General features: G+C 36.5%; 1 protein-coding gene across 1 annotated transcript; it reads right to left on the minus strand.

Moving 5' to 3' along the window:
- Positions 1–1,592: 1,592 nt before the first annotated feature.
- LOC122029719 lies at positions 1,593–9,925 on the minus strand. Its single transcript, XM_042588828.1, has 8 exons — positions 9,505–9,925; positions 3,656–3,803; positions 3,426–3,576; positions 2,864–2,989; positions 2,702–2,782; positions 2,418–2,610; positions 2,072–2,339; positions 1,593–1,997 (listed from the first exon to the last, which is right to left on the minus strand). The coding sequence occupies exons 1-8, from the start codon at positions 9,730–9,732 to the stop codon at positions 1,756–1,758; spliced, it is 1,437 nt and encodes a 478-aa protein (XP_042444762.1). The 5' UTR covers positions 9,733–9,925; the 3' UTR covers positions 1,593–1,755.
- Positions 9,926–18,420: the final 8,495 nt, after the last annotated feature.

The raw sequence follows: 18,420 nt of genomic DNA on the forward strand, positions 1-18,420 counted from the left end.
AATTGGCGAGCCTTCAAAAATTTGATCAATTAAATCATATCATTTATTGTAACTCATCATATAATTCACTACAAGAAAACTCATAATTAGCGATGAAATTTAATTTCCGTCGCTAATTAGAAATCGAAATAAATTATGGTCACTAATTTAGCAACAAACTAAGTTTCCGTTGCTATTTTAGTGATTGAATTAAGTTTCCATCAATAATTAATTTTCTAATTAAGATTTTTATTCTCGATTTTTCTTCCCAGCGCCCTAAAATCTTCCTCTTTGATCGACCACCTCTCCAATCTCTAGCACGTTCCTATCATCTCCTCTTCGATCTCTAGCACCAGTATGCATCGTCCCATCAGTATGCTCGATCTTCTCTCCTTCCCTCTCCTCTCTTAGCAATAGCTTGGCAGTGGCGTCACAGGGAGAGATCTCGCTTTGGCTGCGACCTCGCTGTGAGGTTTTGCCTGGGCTACGGCCTTGCAGCGAGGTGGCGAGATCAGGCATGACCTCAACAATGTGCCATGGTTAACTTGAATTCACCCCCTGATTATAAATTCTGACTACGCCACTGCTTAAAGTATATGTCTCATACATCCATATACTGCAATTTAATTTATCAAATATATTATAATTTTTAAATTCAGTGTAGTAAAAGCTTTGGAATATATAATAGTAAAATCTTAAAATTAATGCAACTCTCCTTATTTGATTAATTAATAATACCACTACTATCTTACTCAACGATGAGTAAAATGATTAATCAAGATTTAAAATTCGAATCTTAACTACCATACATTACAAAGGATAACCAACACTGATGCATTATAAAAGATTTTTTTTTTCTCTAGTGAAAAAAATAGGCATGGCATCCCAATGTCACCAATAATCCGAACTCCATGATATTTAAAAATGTACATTACAATTCATTTCTATCTAATCAACAATTTTGTTACTGTTTAAAAATATCCAACCTAAAATTCGAATACCACTGTAGAAGAAAAAAAATCTTCTCGAGTACCACGACTGATGTGTGACCGTGAATCAGTCATTAGATGTCCACTCGGGATGGTGCGATGGTTAAAATATGGGGTGTTATTACATGAGGTCTTGGGTCAAAACTCAGCGTGACCGAACATAACCTCCCCCATGTCTTGGCTATTTGCACCAATGGCTAGTAGTCATCCGTGATTTACCTCTTTCGTGTTGACCTAGGGACAGATTGACGGAGACACTGGGGACGAACGAATCACCTTTTGTCACGTGAATCAGTCATTAGATTAGTTCTAACATAGACCTAGCTTATTTTGCATTGGCTTAAATGCAGATCTTGCTATTTATCTTGCTGTTAACTCGACAAGATCACCCTTTACGACAACAACCTCCATTATAATAAGGTAGAATAGATTCACTGATACAGCAGTGCTCCATATATCGAAATTCTATTACCAATAACGTAATACAACCATCCTCGTTCTTGTTTTAAAAAAAAACGTACGCATAGAACATACCTATGCACAGCAATAACCTCAATCTTGTTTCAAAATATGTATTCAATCAAGTTAAATAAATCATGATGTTAGAGTGGAACGGATAACAAAAGACATCAACAAGTTCACGATAGATTACATCTGCTCCACTTAGATGTAAACAAATACAAGGACTCTGTCAAAGCATACATCACAAGGGAAGAATTTGAATTTAAGATCTCAGATGTGTTCAATATATTACAGTTAGGCAACAATGCTAGGAACTTACTGCAAACTAGTTTGACCATACATGTATCAAACCTTGCTTGTTGCCTGTGTAAATTTCATTCCTATCCTCGTCAAAAAATAGTGCCGTCACGTCTTCAAGTGCTTCTCTGACAGTGCTTCTGATCAAAGATCTACCTGTGTCGCCTCTTTTGCGAGGACTGATCTGAAGTGCAGGATCAGAAGCAGATATCTTGGCTATGCACTTACCAGTCAGGATGTTGCTCATGTTGATGGAACCAACCGTCGAGACTAAAAAAACACAACAGGTTTACTAACATCGAATTTGCTACAGCAACAATGTTAATGAAGGAAATTGAATATACCTTCTCCCTCATTGCCATGTCCCTCTTCAGCTTTACAATATGAAATTATCAGATCTTGATCACTAGTTATGTAAATATTATTAGTGTTGCAATCTGGATGCCACAACAAATGATCTTCAAAAGAGGTGACTAGCTGACCACGGAAATTCCAAACAGCAATTGTCCTATTTCGGAATGTTAGGAAAAGATGATTCTCATACAGAAAGATAAAAGCTGATGGTGTCATAAACTCTGTCCTGCTAACCTCTGTAATCTCTGAATTTCTCACCTGCTCAATCAAATGAAGATTTTAGCTTGTTAGAGGCCAGTACTATTCTAGGGTAAAAAGCAGAATAGATAAACTCACATCAAAAATCTGTAGATTCTCATTTTCCTGCTTAACAAGAAGCTTCTCATTGAATTGCTCAATAAAATCAACCTTCTTGCTTCGGTGTAACAAGTGTTTAAACGATTTCAACACAGTTCCATCCTCAATTGAGAGTATCTTTAATGGAACACAATTAGGTTCTCTATTGAATATTAACAGCATTATTCCTGGGCTGTATCAATTTAGAACATAATAAGATTTTAAACCTGAATTGCCATAATGCTTAAATGAACACTAGTAGTAAAAAATAACAGAAATAGAACCTGATCTTGATCTCCTGCACATTCTTATCTGAAATTGCATACAGAAATGTGTAGTTCTTGAGATCAAAAACCTTGTAGATGCTACAAATATAGTATCAATCATCAGGATAATTATTAGCATTTTGTATCACAGATAAAACATGCATCAAACACACTGCTTACCCATCCTGCGCTGAGTAAGTTAGGATCTTGCCATTTACATCATCAAATTCGACAAAGCCAGGCCATTTAAGAGATTCACTTTCAAAAAGTGGGAATCCAGCATTTAATTGGTTCCTTTTAATGTATCTGTCAATAAATAAGTTAAAGCGTCAACTGTAACACTCAATTTTTAAAACAGCATGATAAGTATATGGTGCTGCTACTGCTAGGCACTAAATTGCATTCTACCGATAGCAGAACAAATAAGAATGAAAGCCTACGCTGTAGGAAATACGTGAAGATGAGAAAAAGCATAAATTGGCAGCATGCAGGAAGAGAGAGAGGAAGACCAATAGGTTTGTCCCAGTTCGCAGTGATTGCACAATAAAGGTGTATGCCTAAATCATCTACTTCAAACAGAATAAAAAGAAATCTATTTAATTATCAAACTATAACTTATTGATAACTCTAAACATGCTTGCCAATTATGTTTAGAACATGAAATGATATAGTGAATTATAAATTGTAAATCAAGAAGGATTTGCTTGAAAATTAAAGTGATTGAATGAATCATGACTCCTACCCAATTGGAGTTGTCCTGCACTTCAACGAACTGAAATTATCTGATGCATATACTGAGACTGTAATAAGGGAGTCATTGTTCTTGTTATAAAAAAGACTCCTAATCACTTCATCTGGGCTTATATTCAAGCAGCAAATCCTTTTGTTAGTGGCTGACAAAGGAAACAAAGTCATTACCATTATCATCAAGAAGAAACAAAAGTGAGATCCTTGTGCAAATCAAAGGCTTACTTCGGCTAAAAGCAGCACAAAGTCCAGATTGTGCAAGGGCAAATATAATATCTTTTGCTGAAACAATCTCAATAATTTTTGATCTCTTTTTTAGAAATTGCAACTTTACAAACCAATTAACATTGTTATCATAAGTATCAAATTCCTCCTGCACCACAAAAAACTGATTTCAGTTCCACAATAAAAAAAAGTCTGTTAAAATAATATTATATCAAGTTGACACAATTATCATCATATGATCAAGGTTCTAAAATTCGCTAGACGCTAGTCGGGTGTCAGATTAACACCTAGCACCTAGACCGCTTAGGCGGGGACTAGGCGCAGCTAGGCGGATTCCACGGTGTCAACATAAATTACATAATAAATCACATTCTACAACTCCAACACAATAACATCAAATTTAAAATGAGTATAAAATTACACAACTAATAAAATATCACAAATTTATTCTACTTCTCCATAATTTTCAACAATTTGTTCTTCATCGGACATAAATTCAATATCATCATTGTAATCCTCTTCTTCTTCGGATGCAAAATCATCCTCATGAAGTTCTCTCACTCTAGAGCTTCTTTGGGTTGTCTGATAAAATGACGTTTTCATAGGATGAGACTTTGGTCAACCTTCAATTCAATCGCGTCCAAGTCGCTAGGAAAGATCAGACAACAAATTTGTCTTCAAATCGATTTCCCCAACCTCTTAACTCTCTAATATCTCAGAAATGTGGACTTCTTCATTCGCTCTAATTTCTCTGACTCTGGTTGCTTAGTACATTGAAGATGAAGTTTGGTACGAACCGCTAGGGCAAGCCAACAAATCGATTTCCTTGTTGGACTAAAGTTTAGGGTTTATAAGAAAAAAATTACATTTTAGTTTTTTTTTAATTGGGCTTTAAATTTAAAACCTCAAACTAAAAAAAAATCATGAAAACCGACGACTCAACCGATTAGTCAGCACCTAGGGCTGCCTAGGCTGGCCGACTAACATGTTTTCGATGGGGTTGGTTGGCGCCTAGCGCCTAGGCGCCTAGACTGATTTTTAGAACCCTGCATATGATCAGCATCATAAATTTTATCTCTCCACTTAAGTCTGCAAGACTGTCGTTCATAAATGATAACATTCAAATTAACTAAATCCTTTTTTATTGCAAAGCTAGAGTTTTACAATCTACCTTTTCTCCTTCCACCTTCAACTTTAATCAGTTCAACCTATGAAACTTTAGAAAAATTTGATGTCGTTGCACATTTCCATATCAACTCAACTTATTATTCCATCACTAATTGCAGCTACACCTAATAGCACTTGGACAGTGACCTTTTTTATTTTATTTTTTCTGATAATCTCACACATTGATCAAAGCATTCGTATACCTGAAATATTAATTTTTATATGTAGTATTTACTATTGTCCAACACTATAATTCATAACTATGACTATATGAGGCATGAGGTGCCCAAAAGTGTTTAGATGTTGTGGGGGCTGAGGCGCTACACGCAAGGTGAGACACACACCTTACCAAAGTAAAACACTTTGGGTATAAATTTTCACAATTCAAACATATATATAGAATTTTTACCAAAATATTTCACTAACAAAATTCAAATATTTCGCAAACTATTAAACAATAATGTAAATATAAAATTCACTAACCTTCAAATATTAAAATAGTTTATCTTCATAATCAAAATCAAACTTCAAATTAGAGAAAAATCAAAATCAGTGGACTAAAAATTCTAAACTAATTTACAATTTGAATTTCTGAGAAACAAAAAAACAAAATCATTAGAATGTAAATTTTGAACTAATTTACAATTTAATTCTGTGAGAGAGAAAAACAAAACTAATAAGAAAACTTGTGAACTTAAATTTGTGAGGAAAAAATATACCATTATGACAAAACAAAAAGAGAAAAGCAAGAAAGTGTAGTTAGAAGACCGATGTTGATGTTGTAGGCGAGAGAAGAGTTCACGTTTGACAAAGGAATAGAGGGGAGGGGAGGTTGATGCTATTTTTAAGTGGAGAGGAAGAGTCATGCAAGAGAAAATTAGTGAAATAGGTTTGCAAGAGAGTAAGGGAGGTTGATATTCATTTTCTAGAGGAGAGGAAGAGTCGAGCAAGAAAAATGTGTCACATGCATGCAAGTTAATACAACCTAATCAATTTAAAGGGTATTTAAAGGTATGGATTTGGCTTATTTTTTAAAAATAAAAATAAAACTTCAATAAAGCGAAGAAAATCATGCCTTAAGCACGCCTTAACCTCTCAAAAGGTGTGCTCTTAAGCATGCTTCATTAAAGCAATGTGCATGGATCAATCATAATGTGTTGCATGCATGCAAGGGAGACACAGAAGACAACATGATGCATTGCACATCCAGTGCATCTTCCATATATTAAGAATAATATAACTATTCGCGTCGGGCGTAGGCTCCTTCATTGGTTCATCTTTCAGCATATAAAGTTTTCTCTCGTGTCTCAGGACGATTTTTAGAACCAAGGGTATTCTCTTTCTAGTGATTGCTTCGCAACGAAAAGGTACTTGTGTTTGCCATCTAAAATATAATAATTTAAAGCTAAGTTTTAGTATTTGTAGAATATATTTGATAAAGGATTTTTATAACTCCTATTATTTTATTCAAGTCAAATAGCCCCAACTGTTAGAATCAGGAATTGGTTGGTAACAATTCCTAGTAGGACCGAAACCATGAATCATATAGTATGCACACAACTGAGTTGTACATGTATGCTACATTCATCAAATAAGCCTTAACTTGCTAATCACAAATCCATGTGACTTTCGCTATTCTTGTCGAGTCTTATAATCTTTCAAACTCAACACTTGCCCCTCAAATCAATTGACCTTAGCTGAGTTAATCAAGCCAATGAATTCAAGTTAAGTTGACCCACTAATAATTATGATAAATTATAAATGTTCTGACATAAGCCCGCGACTGAGCCGTACCGACTTATGTAAAACTCTAACTATCATCATAGTTATTAATGGAAGGCTTTTAACAAATCTTGACTTAAAATATTTAAGAGATTTTATAATTATTAAAAATGTCTCACCATTAATTAACTTGTGCATTCGCACAATCTCATTACGAGATTTATCTCCATTAATCTTGAAGTAATCACATTTTTTAGCCATAACTTTTCATTGTGTCTTGATTCTTGGTTTATTATTCAAAATAATCCTTGATAGCATTTTAACACAAATAGGCCTTAGAGATTTTAACATGTTAATATAATTATGCCATAATTTGCAAGGGACTAAGGGAGGTTGATATTCATTTTCTAGGAGAGAGGAAGAGTCAAGCAAGAAAATGTGTCGCATGCATGCAAGTTAATGCAACCTAATTAATTTAAAGGATATTTAAAGGTATGAGTTTAGCTTTTTAAAAAAAATTTAAAACTTCAATAAAGCTAATAAAATCATGCCTTAAGCACACCTTAACCTCTCAAAAGACACGTGCTTAAGCGTGCTTCATTCAAGTATTGCGCCTAGGTCACTACCCAAGCACAAATGGCATGCCTAACTGCGCCTAGGCACAGTCAGGCGTGCGCTTTTCACAACTATGGGTCATATGATAATATTAAAAGAACTTTCTTTTACCTTAAGAGTCACACAAAGCTCTAAGCCTTTTTTCTATTTCCACCACACACACTATATCCTATTAACAATATACTCATCAATATCCTTCTTGGTGAAATATCTAAAACTTTTGATACTTCATACATTTTTAGTTACATTTAAAACTTCACGATTCTAAAGACTTGTTTGGCTCATGAAATATATTTTAATTTTCAGTTTGCAATTTTTAGAACTAAAATAAACTCATTTCAAATTAGAAACAAAAAAATAAATAATTCATCAGATCAATCATCTCTAATAATCTTAAATGTGTAAGGCAAAACAATTTTTAATATTTGCATTTTATTTCTCTTTTCAACTTTCAAATTTTATTTTCTAAGAAACAAAAAAAAACCAAACAAGGCCTAAAGTTCATGAGTCACAATTTGATATGATTCATGATCCAAAAGTTCACCAAAATGATCATGAAATGTAACTCAATTTGACAAATAGTATTGTGATTATTTATAGTAAATGGTAGATATCAAGCTCATCTATTAATTTGGAAGTTTGCCTATTTCTTTCAAGAAACACAGTTCAGACAAATTTATACATGAGACACAAATTGATTTAAGAAAAAAAAACTTACATTAACTATAAATATTGCTAAATACTTGTTGATGTGTCTCATGGACTAAATGAATACAACATATAAGATATGTCCTTATATACTCCTCCAAGACACTTTGCATTTACTCCATTTATTAATCTCATACAGTGAAAAAATGATAATAATCATTCTAATGCTTATTTTCTACTCATTAAACAACAATGCAATTTTCATATAGAAGGATTTTCTGTCTCATGGGAGACATTGCGACCTCCATCTTTATATATTGTTTTTCTCAGAAAATACTCCTTCAGGGTTGATCCAACACTCAAACCCACACATTCACACAGATTCTCACATCAATGGTATATCGTAAAGACAATGTTTCCTTATTCATTGGAAGGGATGCCCAGAGAAAACAAAAAACAGTGATGAAAATTTTTCAACTCCTTGAATACAAGTCTATTTCCCCAATATTGTTGAAAGAAAATCAATTTTAATTGAATCTTATACAAAATCAGCATTTGTAACTTTCATTATTTTACTTTCACGGATTGTATCCAATTAAAAATTGGTTGAAACCAAAGACCACTGAGATGGGAAAGCAAAGCTACCTGGCTCAATAACCTAGATAGGCATAAAACTGACTCAAACGTTGTGATTGAAAATTCTCACAGCCATCTAAACTAAAATACATTATTTCCTCTTTCCACAATGTGAATCTAATCAAACATCACATTATCAACTACTAAAAGAGATATTCTTTGTTCAAGACCAACACAATCCTTAATCATCCAAGTAATATGTGTTGTCATAAGTTGTAGCAGTTTCACCCTACATTATGCATCTTTCACCATGCACTGAAAACCTGTTGCTGCGACAAGGGCCCTCACCACATTTGCACGATTATTATGGTTTATTAACAATGCTACTTCCCAATCCGATAAGCAACTTCTGAATAAACTTAATGCTTAAAAGAAAGGAGGAAAAAATTGCTAGAGTCAACAATACAAGCATCAACATGGCTAACTAATGTATCGCTTATTTGCCCACATTGTTTTATCTAGTGATTACTTGCAAAATTTGATCAAAGCCAAACCAGTATCGCTCTCCTGTGTTGGGACTAACATCCAAGAAAATATTTCTCTTACCACCCTACACAGACAGAAAAACCTAGGCCATGTTTTCACCCTGCTAGTACCAGAAATTTTTACAAAGATCTAAAAGACAAACTTAAGTGAAAATATTTATATGCAAGAAAAATATTTATAAATCACCCTATTACTAGATGTTCACAGAAAAAAAGAGCAGGGTCATGTGATCACTAGAGAATATATTTTGCAGGCTAACCAAAAATTCTTCACAGAAAAATAATGTCCAGAAAGGCCTACGCATCTTATCTAAATGCAACCATTAGGCATTGACAGTCACATTGAACTTTATCAATCTATCAGTTGAATCTCAATATCACATAGACAGATTTCACCCTCGATGTTAAGGTGGAGTACAAAAGGAAAAAAAAAAAATAGCAACCCTCATGAGGCAAGAAACTATGATCACCGGACTCCAAGGCTCAAGATTAAATATCTAGTCAACAATGTCAGGGCAATAAAACAAAAAATTCGAACCCTAAGCCACAAAAGGCAACGAGGAAGGCTGGACTCGCCTGGAGCTGGATGTTGCGGAATTTCTCGGCGGCATCGGAGGAGCATCGGGCCATGCGAGGGTGGCCGCCGATCTCGCGGCACAGGAGCTTCCGGACGGAGTTGGTGCAGTCCAACTGCCTCCGGCGCTTCCGGGCGTCGGAAGAGCCGGAGCCGCCGGCTTCAAAGCCATGCTTTTTGGCTCTCACGCGGAAGCGCACCCGAACGGGAGTCTTCTTGTGATTCTCCATCCCCCCGCCCTCCGTGGACTCCTACTCGATGTGACGAGAAGGGACGAAGAAGAGGGAGACGGGCGAGAGAAGTAGGGGATGAGTGGATCAAGGGCTAGGGTTAGGGTTCGGGGAGAACCATGGACAGGAGAAAGGGAAGCGAAAAAGTGTTGCCCTCTCTCACCCTTTTTGGATGTAGGCCGCTCGGTGAATAACATATAGATCAGATCTGGCTTCGGGTTTCAAATTTTGAACGAGTGTCAATTTAAGTTTTATATATATATATATATATATTATTTTACAAACAAACAAATCAATATATAAATTATTAAATAAAATTAATTTATTATTTCTATTAACGATTAAAACTTTTGAATTTATTTTATTAGTATTTTAAATATTTAAAATTAAAAAAAAAACTCCTTTATATACTTTTTTTATATAAAAAATCTGTTAAGAAAAATAGGTTTCAATATTATTATAATAATTTTAGTCAAAATTACTTCACAATAAAAAAATGGGATACTTTGATAGTGTTTGGTTTGTGTTTTTTTCATTTTTTTTTTTTTAAAAACGCGTATTTTTTAGAAAATAGAAAATGACTTTTGGACATTCCATATTTTTCCAGAAAATGTTATCTCTTTTTTTTAGCAAGTAGGCGTGGAAAATGCAAACCAGTATTTTTCAAAAAAAAACATATTTTTCAGAAAATGAAAATAGAAAACATGCAAACCGAACGTTCTCTTAAATTTTAAAGGTTTTGATGGTCCCCTAACTAGTTCTATAACATAGGGAGGAGCTCTAAGAAAAGATGACTAGTGTGATCTTATGTTGGTGGTTTTGAAAGCATGAAAAAATAATTAAACAAAGTAAACTTTAATCACTCACAGTGATCTCCCGAAGAACCGCAACCGAACACGTCGGTCGATGAAGAGGCTGCCGCTATCGGAAGCACGATCATGGGGCAACCGGAAAGCGCTTCAACGTCCACAAGCCAAATCCCAACCTCTGGACGTTCTCCTTTGCTCGACCAAATCACCGTCGCCTCACACTTCTGCCCTCTCTGATCACCTTTGAAACCTTCTCCTCCGTTTCTCTTCGTTAACCGGAGCTATGCTTGGACGCTCCTTTTATAGGAAGGCTGAGGAAGACAAAAGGGAAAGGACGCCCCTTGTCTCCCTGGCGTTTGCAACAGCGAAAGAGACGAAGCCTTTCGTCTCTTGTAACGCCCAACATCTCCCACTGGTCCAAGTCAATCCACAAGGTTATATGGTCGCATAGACCATGTCAGTCACATAGACTACAAGATAATCATATCACGAAGGCCAGAGCAAGTTAGTCACACAGACCAAATAAGTCACATAGACTTTATGAGGATCAAGTCACGAAGACCAGAGCAAATTAGTCACGAAGACCAAATAAGTCACATAGACTTTATGAGGATCAAGTCACGAAGACCAGAGCAAAATTTAGTCACAAAGATCAAATAAGAACATTCATTCCATACATTAGGGAAAATGGTTCGTGCGACAGCAAGCACATTGAGCATTCAACTGTTAAAAAGATTTTCACACCTTACTTAGTTGCTCCACAAAACGAATCAGAGACATATGTCCATAGAACGAATCAGAGACATAAATGACTTGTCTTTACCCCAGATTAAATTATTTACATCATTATGAACATCTCTAATCCCTCATATTGACTATATGTCAAGAGTACGTTCAACATCTCCAATCAAACAAATTATTCATAATTACATTTTATGTACTAAACTAAAAATGTAACCAGTACTAGTGAATAAATGTCACAGATGTAAATCAATCTTAATCTTCCTTTTTAGTTAGAATATATTCATTCTAATCAGTCGCTTTCCTAGTTATGCTCCATAGACCGAATCATCCATAGCCAATAGGAAACATGCTAAAGTAGCAGACACTGATCAGAACTTCAAATAGACAGCTAAATAGTCACTTAGGATAAAATCGAGATTAACTTATAATCTCAAGGGTCTCATATAGTAGAGAAGCAAGGATCCATTCTCCTACTACCCTTCTTGTCGTCATAGCATATGTGGTATGAATCACATGCTATGATGTTATTCTTTTTCCTAAAAATAGCGCATGTTTTTCTCAAAATTTAACATCGTACATATTTCGATCTAGACATTCCCAATGTCTAATCTTGAATTCAACATATGAATTCTAATCTGACTTCAAGCAGATTCAGTAAATGGTGGGTGCATTTACTCCAATCATTACACAAATGATCTCATCTTGATACAAATATCAAAACGACCTTAACTTATGGGTATATCTCTATTCACAGCTACATAAGTTGTCCCATAAGTAACGGTCTTACATATATTTGTACTCAACAAATAGAGATGATTGTCCATGTGAGTGGATCAATCTCCATCTGCCAACATGTTTATCGAGACTTTTATTCGAATGTAACAAAGACATACACACTGAATAAATCATGACATTTTTCATTTATCATAATGTCTTTACAATTAGTTATATTCTTCGAAGTCCCAAAGACTTCACATGCCCATGAAATGACATTTTAGTCAATGGCTTAGTAAAAGGATTAGCAAGTGTATTTCGTGTAGGGATGTACTCAAGAATAATATTTTTATTGTCAACAATATCCCTTACAAAATTATACTTAATTTCTATATACTTGCCTTTGCTGTGATATTTGAGATCCTTTGAAAAAGCTATCGCAACTTGACTGTCACAGTACACAGTAACAGGACTCCCACTATCCTCCGCAATCTTCAGATGTTTCAAGAACCTTCTTAGCCAGACAGCCACTTGTACAACCGCTGCACAAGTCACATACTTAGCTTCCATTGTCGACAAGGCTACACAAGCCTGCTTCTTGTTATTCCATGAGATGACACCACCATTCAGTAAGAAGACATAGCCAGATGTGGATTTTCTGTCATCAAGGTCCCCTGCCCAATCTGCATCTGAGTAGCCACTTAGGCGCATATCTGATCCTTGGAAACAGAGGGAATAATCAGCTATTCCTTTAAGATATCTGAATATCCTCTTCACCGCTTTCCAGTGTCTCGATCCTGGGTTTGACTGGAAACGACTAACTGAGCCAACAACATAGCTTATATCAGGGCGAATACACAACATAGTGTACATCAAGCTACCAATGACACTGGCATATGATTTCTTCTTCATTTCGGCTATTTCCTCAGGAGTCTTGGGATACATACTTTTGCTCAAGACAGTACCTTTCGCTATAGGCGCCTGTTCAATGCTGCAATCTGATATATTGAAGTGTTGTAGCATCTTAGTGATATAAGCTTCTTGAGACAAACCCAAGAGCCTTTTTGACCGGTCTCTAACGATCTTCACTCCTAAGATGTACTCTGCTTCTCCCATATCTATTACGTCAAATTATGATGAAAGTCAACTTTTAACTTCTATCACACACTTTATGTCGCTTCCAGCTATTAGCATATCATCAACATATAATGAAAAAATGACAAACTTTCCTTTCTCCTTTCTTTGGTAAACACAATGATCCCCATTGACCATTTTGAAACCATAAGATAATATTACTTCATTAAATCTTATGCTCTATTGTCTTGACGTTTGCTGTAGCCCATATATAGACTTCCTAAGTTTACACACTCTTTTTTCTTGGCCTTCAACAACATAACCTTCTGGTTGTACCATATAGATTTCTTCGTCAAGATTACCATTAAGGAAAGTCGTTTTTACATCCATCTGATGTAATTTCATGTCATATTGTGCTACTATAGTTAGGATGACACGTATTGACACAAACTTCACAATTGGGGAGAATGTCTCTTCAAAGTCAATACCCTCCATTTGAGCATATCCTTTTGCAACTAATCGAGCTTTATATCGATTAATCGATCCATCTACTTTCCTCTTTACTTTGAGAATCCACTTATTCCCAATAGCCCTTCGGCCCGGAAGAAGATTGACTAAATCTCAAAATTGATTCTTTCTCATTGACTTCATTTCTTCATCCATTGCAATTTTCCATTCTTTTCTAACTGAGCTTCTCAAAGCTTTCTCAACTGTTCGAGGTTCCTCATCGTCGACTGGGAGAACCATCAATGTCTCATTCTCAATATCAAACCTTCTTCGAGGAATAATCTGACAACTACTTCTTCGAAAGTTAGACGGTTGAGAAACTGACTCATTCAGTGGCAAATTACTCCCACTCAGTTGACTAGATTCAGGTATCTCCTAATTTATTGATAAAGGAACATTATCCTCCTCCTCTATCTCATATATGTTGGTGCAACATCCCTCAGGTCAAGGTTGACCTGGGTGACCAAGCTGAGTCTTGGTTTGAGTTTAGATGTTTGACAATAAGAAATTGATTGAAGAAGAGTCAAGTAGGTCAAGGTTGACCGGATACTTGACAGGGAAGTCCTGGTGAGTGAAGCCAGGCAGAAGGAAAACCCTAGTGAGTGAAGCTAGGTGAAAGTCCTGGTGAGTGAAACCAGGTGAAAACTCTAGTGAGTGAAGCTAGGTGAAAGTCCTGGTGAGTGAAGCTAGGCAGAAGGAAAACCCTAGTGAGTGAAGCTAGGTGAAAGTCCTGGTGAGTGAAACCAGGTGAAAACCCTAGTGAGTGAAGCTAGGTGAAAGTCCTGGTGAGTGAAGTCAGGCAGAAGGAAAACCCTAGTGAGTGAAGCTAGGTGAAAGTCCTGGTGAGTGAAGCCAGGCAAGGGAAAATCCAGATGGATCAAGGATGATCGGACATCTGGTGTTGGGAAGTCCAAGTAGGTCAAAGGATTGACTGGATACTTGGCACGAGGAAATACAGATAGGTCAAAGGGATTGACCAGACATCTGATTGGAAGTCCAAGTAGGTCAAGGGAGTGACCAGATACTTGGCATGAATAGAAAAGTCTAAGTGGGTCAAAGGGATTGACCAGACACTTGGTGGGAAGTCCTAGCAGGTCAAAGGAGTGACCAGATGCTAGGCATGATGTACCAACAGGTCAAGGTTGACCGGATGTTGGTTTGAGAGGCTTGGAACTTGGTTTTGGGCAAAAACCAAGTGTTGGATCGATCAGTGGATCGATCCAGGAGCTGGATCGATCAGTGGATCGATCCAAGCCTTTCCTAGCGAACAGAGAGCCTCTGGATCGATCCGTGGATCGATCCAGATGTTCCAATCGATCAGTGGATCGATTGGGACGCGGCTGCTTCGCGCGATAAGCGCTGGATCGATCCGTGGATCGATCCAGGCGCTTTTCCAGAGCACAGAGGCACTCTGGATCGATCCGTGGATCGATCCAAAGCCTCCCCGATCGATTGGGAACATTCGAATCGATCGGGATCCGACCGTTGGCGTCGATAAAGGCCGCAGACGTTCATTTCCTTCGGCATCTCTTCTCCGATTCACTCCAGATTTCTCGCCAGCTCCTCCACAGCACTCACAAAGCTCAGATCGCCAGTTCTTGAAGGATCTTGGAAGTTTTCCAAGTCAAGAGGCGGATCAAAGCCAAGAAGAGAAGCTAGGGTTAGGGTTTATACTCATTGTAAGCTTGTAAGCTTGTATTTCTTGTATCCTTTCCCTCTCTTCTTGTATTGAGTCTTGTAGGGCTTCTCCGCCCTTGGTAGTTACCATAAAGGAGAGTTTTATTTAGTGGAGGGTGTGTGTGTTGGTGTGGATCCTTGGATTAGTCACCTCTTGTGAGGTGGATACCAAGTAAACCAACCGTGTTAGCGTTGTGTGATTGTTTCTTTGTATTTCTGCTGCACATCTTTGAAGGAACAAGCAACGCCGAGCACCGAGCGAACGCGACGAGCTATTCACCCCCCCCCTCTAGCTACTTTTGGTCCTAACAATATAGAGGAATTGTTTTATCAACTTCACCTCGTGTTGGGAACTCAGTTTCAAGAAAAGTAGCATCTCTTGACTCTATTTCAGAGATGGTTTCATCTTGTCGCTCACCAATAAAAACATAACCCTTAGAAAGTCTCAGAGTACCTTATAAAGATACACTTCTTACCTCTGGGTCCTAATTTCCCATGTTCATGAGTCTTATCATGAACGTAGGTAGCTGCCCCCTAAGATCTCAGATTACTTAAATCTGACTTTTTGTCTGTCCAACGTTCATATGGGGTAGATGGAACTGACTTTGAAAGCACTTTGTTAAGTATATAGGTCGCAACTAATAATGCATCTCCCCAATAGGAAATTGGAAAATTAGTCTGCGTCATCATAGACCTAACCATTTCAAGAAGAGTCTTATTTCTTCTTTCAGTAACCTCATTTTGTTGTAGAGTTCCAAGGATAGTCAACTGTCTAATAATCCCTTTCTCATTACACATTATCTTGGACTGATCAGACAAATATTCTCCTCAACGGTCAGTGCGCAAGGTTTTAACCTTACGTTCCAATTGATTCTCAACTTCGTTCAAGTAACGAATAAAGCAATCCAATGCTTCAGATTTATGAGAAATCAAATACACATGACCAAAGCGTGTGAAGTCATCGATAAATGTAATAAAATAAGAACTCCCATATATAGTCTTCATATTCATTGGACCACAAATATCCGAATGAATTAATTGCAATGGTGATTCAGCCCTAATAGCCTTACCAAATGGTTTCCTAGTCGTCTTTCCCGCAAGACAATGCTCACATATAGACAAGTTAATCTTAGCATGAATGCCTAAAAGGCCCTCCTTAGCTAATCTATTTATTCATTCTTGTCTTATATGTCCCAATCTAACATGTCAAATTTCATCATTAACATCAGCATTACTAGTAAGAGCAATGCTTGAAAAACAACCATCATTACTATTTGGTTCTACATCAAAAACTATAAAATCATTTGTTACAAAACTATGCCCAATTAACACAAAGTTAATTCAAAGTTCCATATAACGACTATAAAAATGTACATTGTAACCTAAATCAAGAAGACAAATAATAGAAATTAGATTCAGTCGAATCTTAGGAGCGTACAGGACATCATGTAGAAATAAGGTGCCTCCACCACGTAGGTTGAGCTTGCAAGTATCAATTCCTTTGACTTCAATTCTTGAATTGTTTCCTACATATATCCATTTGTTGCCAACTAGTACCCGACGGTACTCCACATATGTAGCTCGATCACGAGATACGTGGTTCGTTGCTCCTGAATCTACAATCCACAAAGGATACGAATCATCTAACAACACTGTACTTGCAACATATTGCTCGTGGAAAGAAGACAAAAATGGATCTACCTTTTTAGGCTTAGCACACTCCCGAGCAAAATGACCCTTCTTGCCACAGTTGAAGCAAGTCAACTTGCTCTTAGGTTTTTGTCCATATTTTTTTCCTTTCTTCTTGATTTGATTTTTCGCAACAACAGCATTAGCCTACTTTCCTTTTCCCTTTCCTTTCTTAAACCATCTTTTCTTATTCTTGGAACCAGAACCTTCAACTACAAAAGCTTGACCAGAAATCCTTGCGGATTCAATAGATCTCCGCCTCAAGTTCAACATGGCGTGAGACATCAGTGAAAGTCTTGATACTCTCACTGTGGGTTAGATTCTATTTCATCGTTTCCCAAGAATCAGGAAGGAAATAGATAATTGCCTGAACCTATTGTTCATCGGTCAACGTATAACCAACAGTCTTAAGCTCTCGAATCATGTTACCCATCTCCCTGAGATGTTGGGTCATAGTAACATTCGAGCGCTTTTTATAGCTATCAAACTTGATAGTTAGTTGACGGAGCTTACTCAGACTGACTCCACTGTACTTCTCTCTAAGGGCTACCTAGACAGTATGAGCAGATGGTAATGGCTCATACTCAAATACCAGGTCATCCACCATTGAACTAATCAATATACCCTTAGCAATAAAGTCCTTCCTTTTCCATGTCTTATATGCATCAAGGTCACGTCTGTGTTGTGTTGTAGAACCATCAACTGGTTCCTCCATGAATTGATTCACAACCTCTAGAACTTCTTGTTCTTTAAGAACGTATTGTATCTTGAGGTGCCATATTTTGTAGTTATCCCCATATAATTTCTCACCCTTATTGAGTTCAGCTATGATGTTTTTAGTTGTCATGATCTACATAAATAAATAAATTATTTATTATTTCAGTGTAATTCATATATGTGCAATTAATTATTGACTCAATGTAAATTAGAATTAGTTTACAAATCAAGTGATAACATTGTTTCCACTCATCATTTGTATGTTCTAATCTAATCAACACTTATCAATCATATTACACACATCATATATAATGAACGAATCATTATTAAAATGAACTAATTATTTTTCATATGAATTAATCATATGGATATATGAACGAATCATATTCACATGAATTAATCATGTCCTGAAATGAACTAATCATTTCCTGAAATGAACTAATCATTTCCAAGTTTGTTAACATATAACAAAACATTTCATTATATAATTCTGTTCGTACATAATAACAAAAATTATTGCATGACTCAAAAAACTAGATGAGCTAACTCTGTTCGTACATGACGAAAGTAAACAGAATACTAGTAAACTAGATAGGCCAGCACTGCTCCCACTAGGACAAACCCTAGTGTGGCAGCCAACATTATCCCTATTAACCTGGACTCATTTGGGATAATCTCAGATGGGGCAGCTTCAGGATTCTCCATCAGATCCATTTCTGGATCTTCCTTGAGCATCTCCTAATCCTCTTCAGACTCT

Source organism: Zingiber officinale, chromosome 10B (genome assembly GCF_018446385.1).
Source record: "Zingiber officinale cultivar Zhangliang chromosome 10B, Zo_v1.1, whole genome shotgun sequence".
Taxonomy (NCBI): Eukaryota; Viridiplantae; Streptophyta; class Magnoliopsida; order Zingiberales; family Zingiberaceae; genus Zingiber; species Zingiber officinale.

What these genes read in the sequence shown, in the direction of transcription:
- LOC122029719 (XM_042588828.1), bottom strand. Translation starts at nt 9,732, where the DNA reads ATGGAGAATCACAAGAAGACTCCCGTTCGGGTGCGCTTCCGCGTGAGA. An exon ending in TGCAGGACAACTCCAATTGG is followed by an intron (nt 2,990 to 3,425) that starts GTAGGAGTCATG and finishes ATTTATTGACAG; the next exon opens with ATACATTAAAAGGAACCAAT. An exon ending in ACTTACTCAGCGCAGGATGG is followed by an intron (nt 2,783 to 2,863) that starts GTAAGCAGTGTG and finishes CTATATTTGTAG; the next exon opens with CATCTACAAGGTTTTTGATC.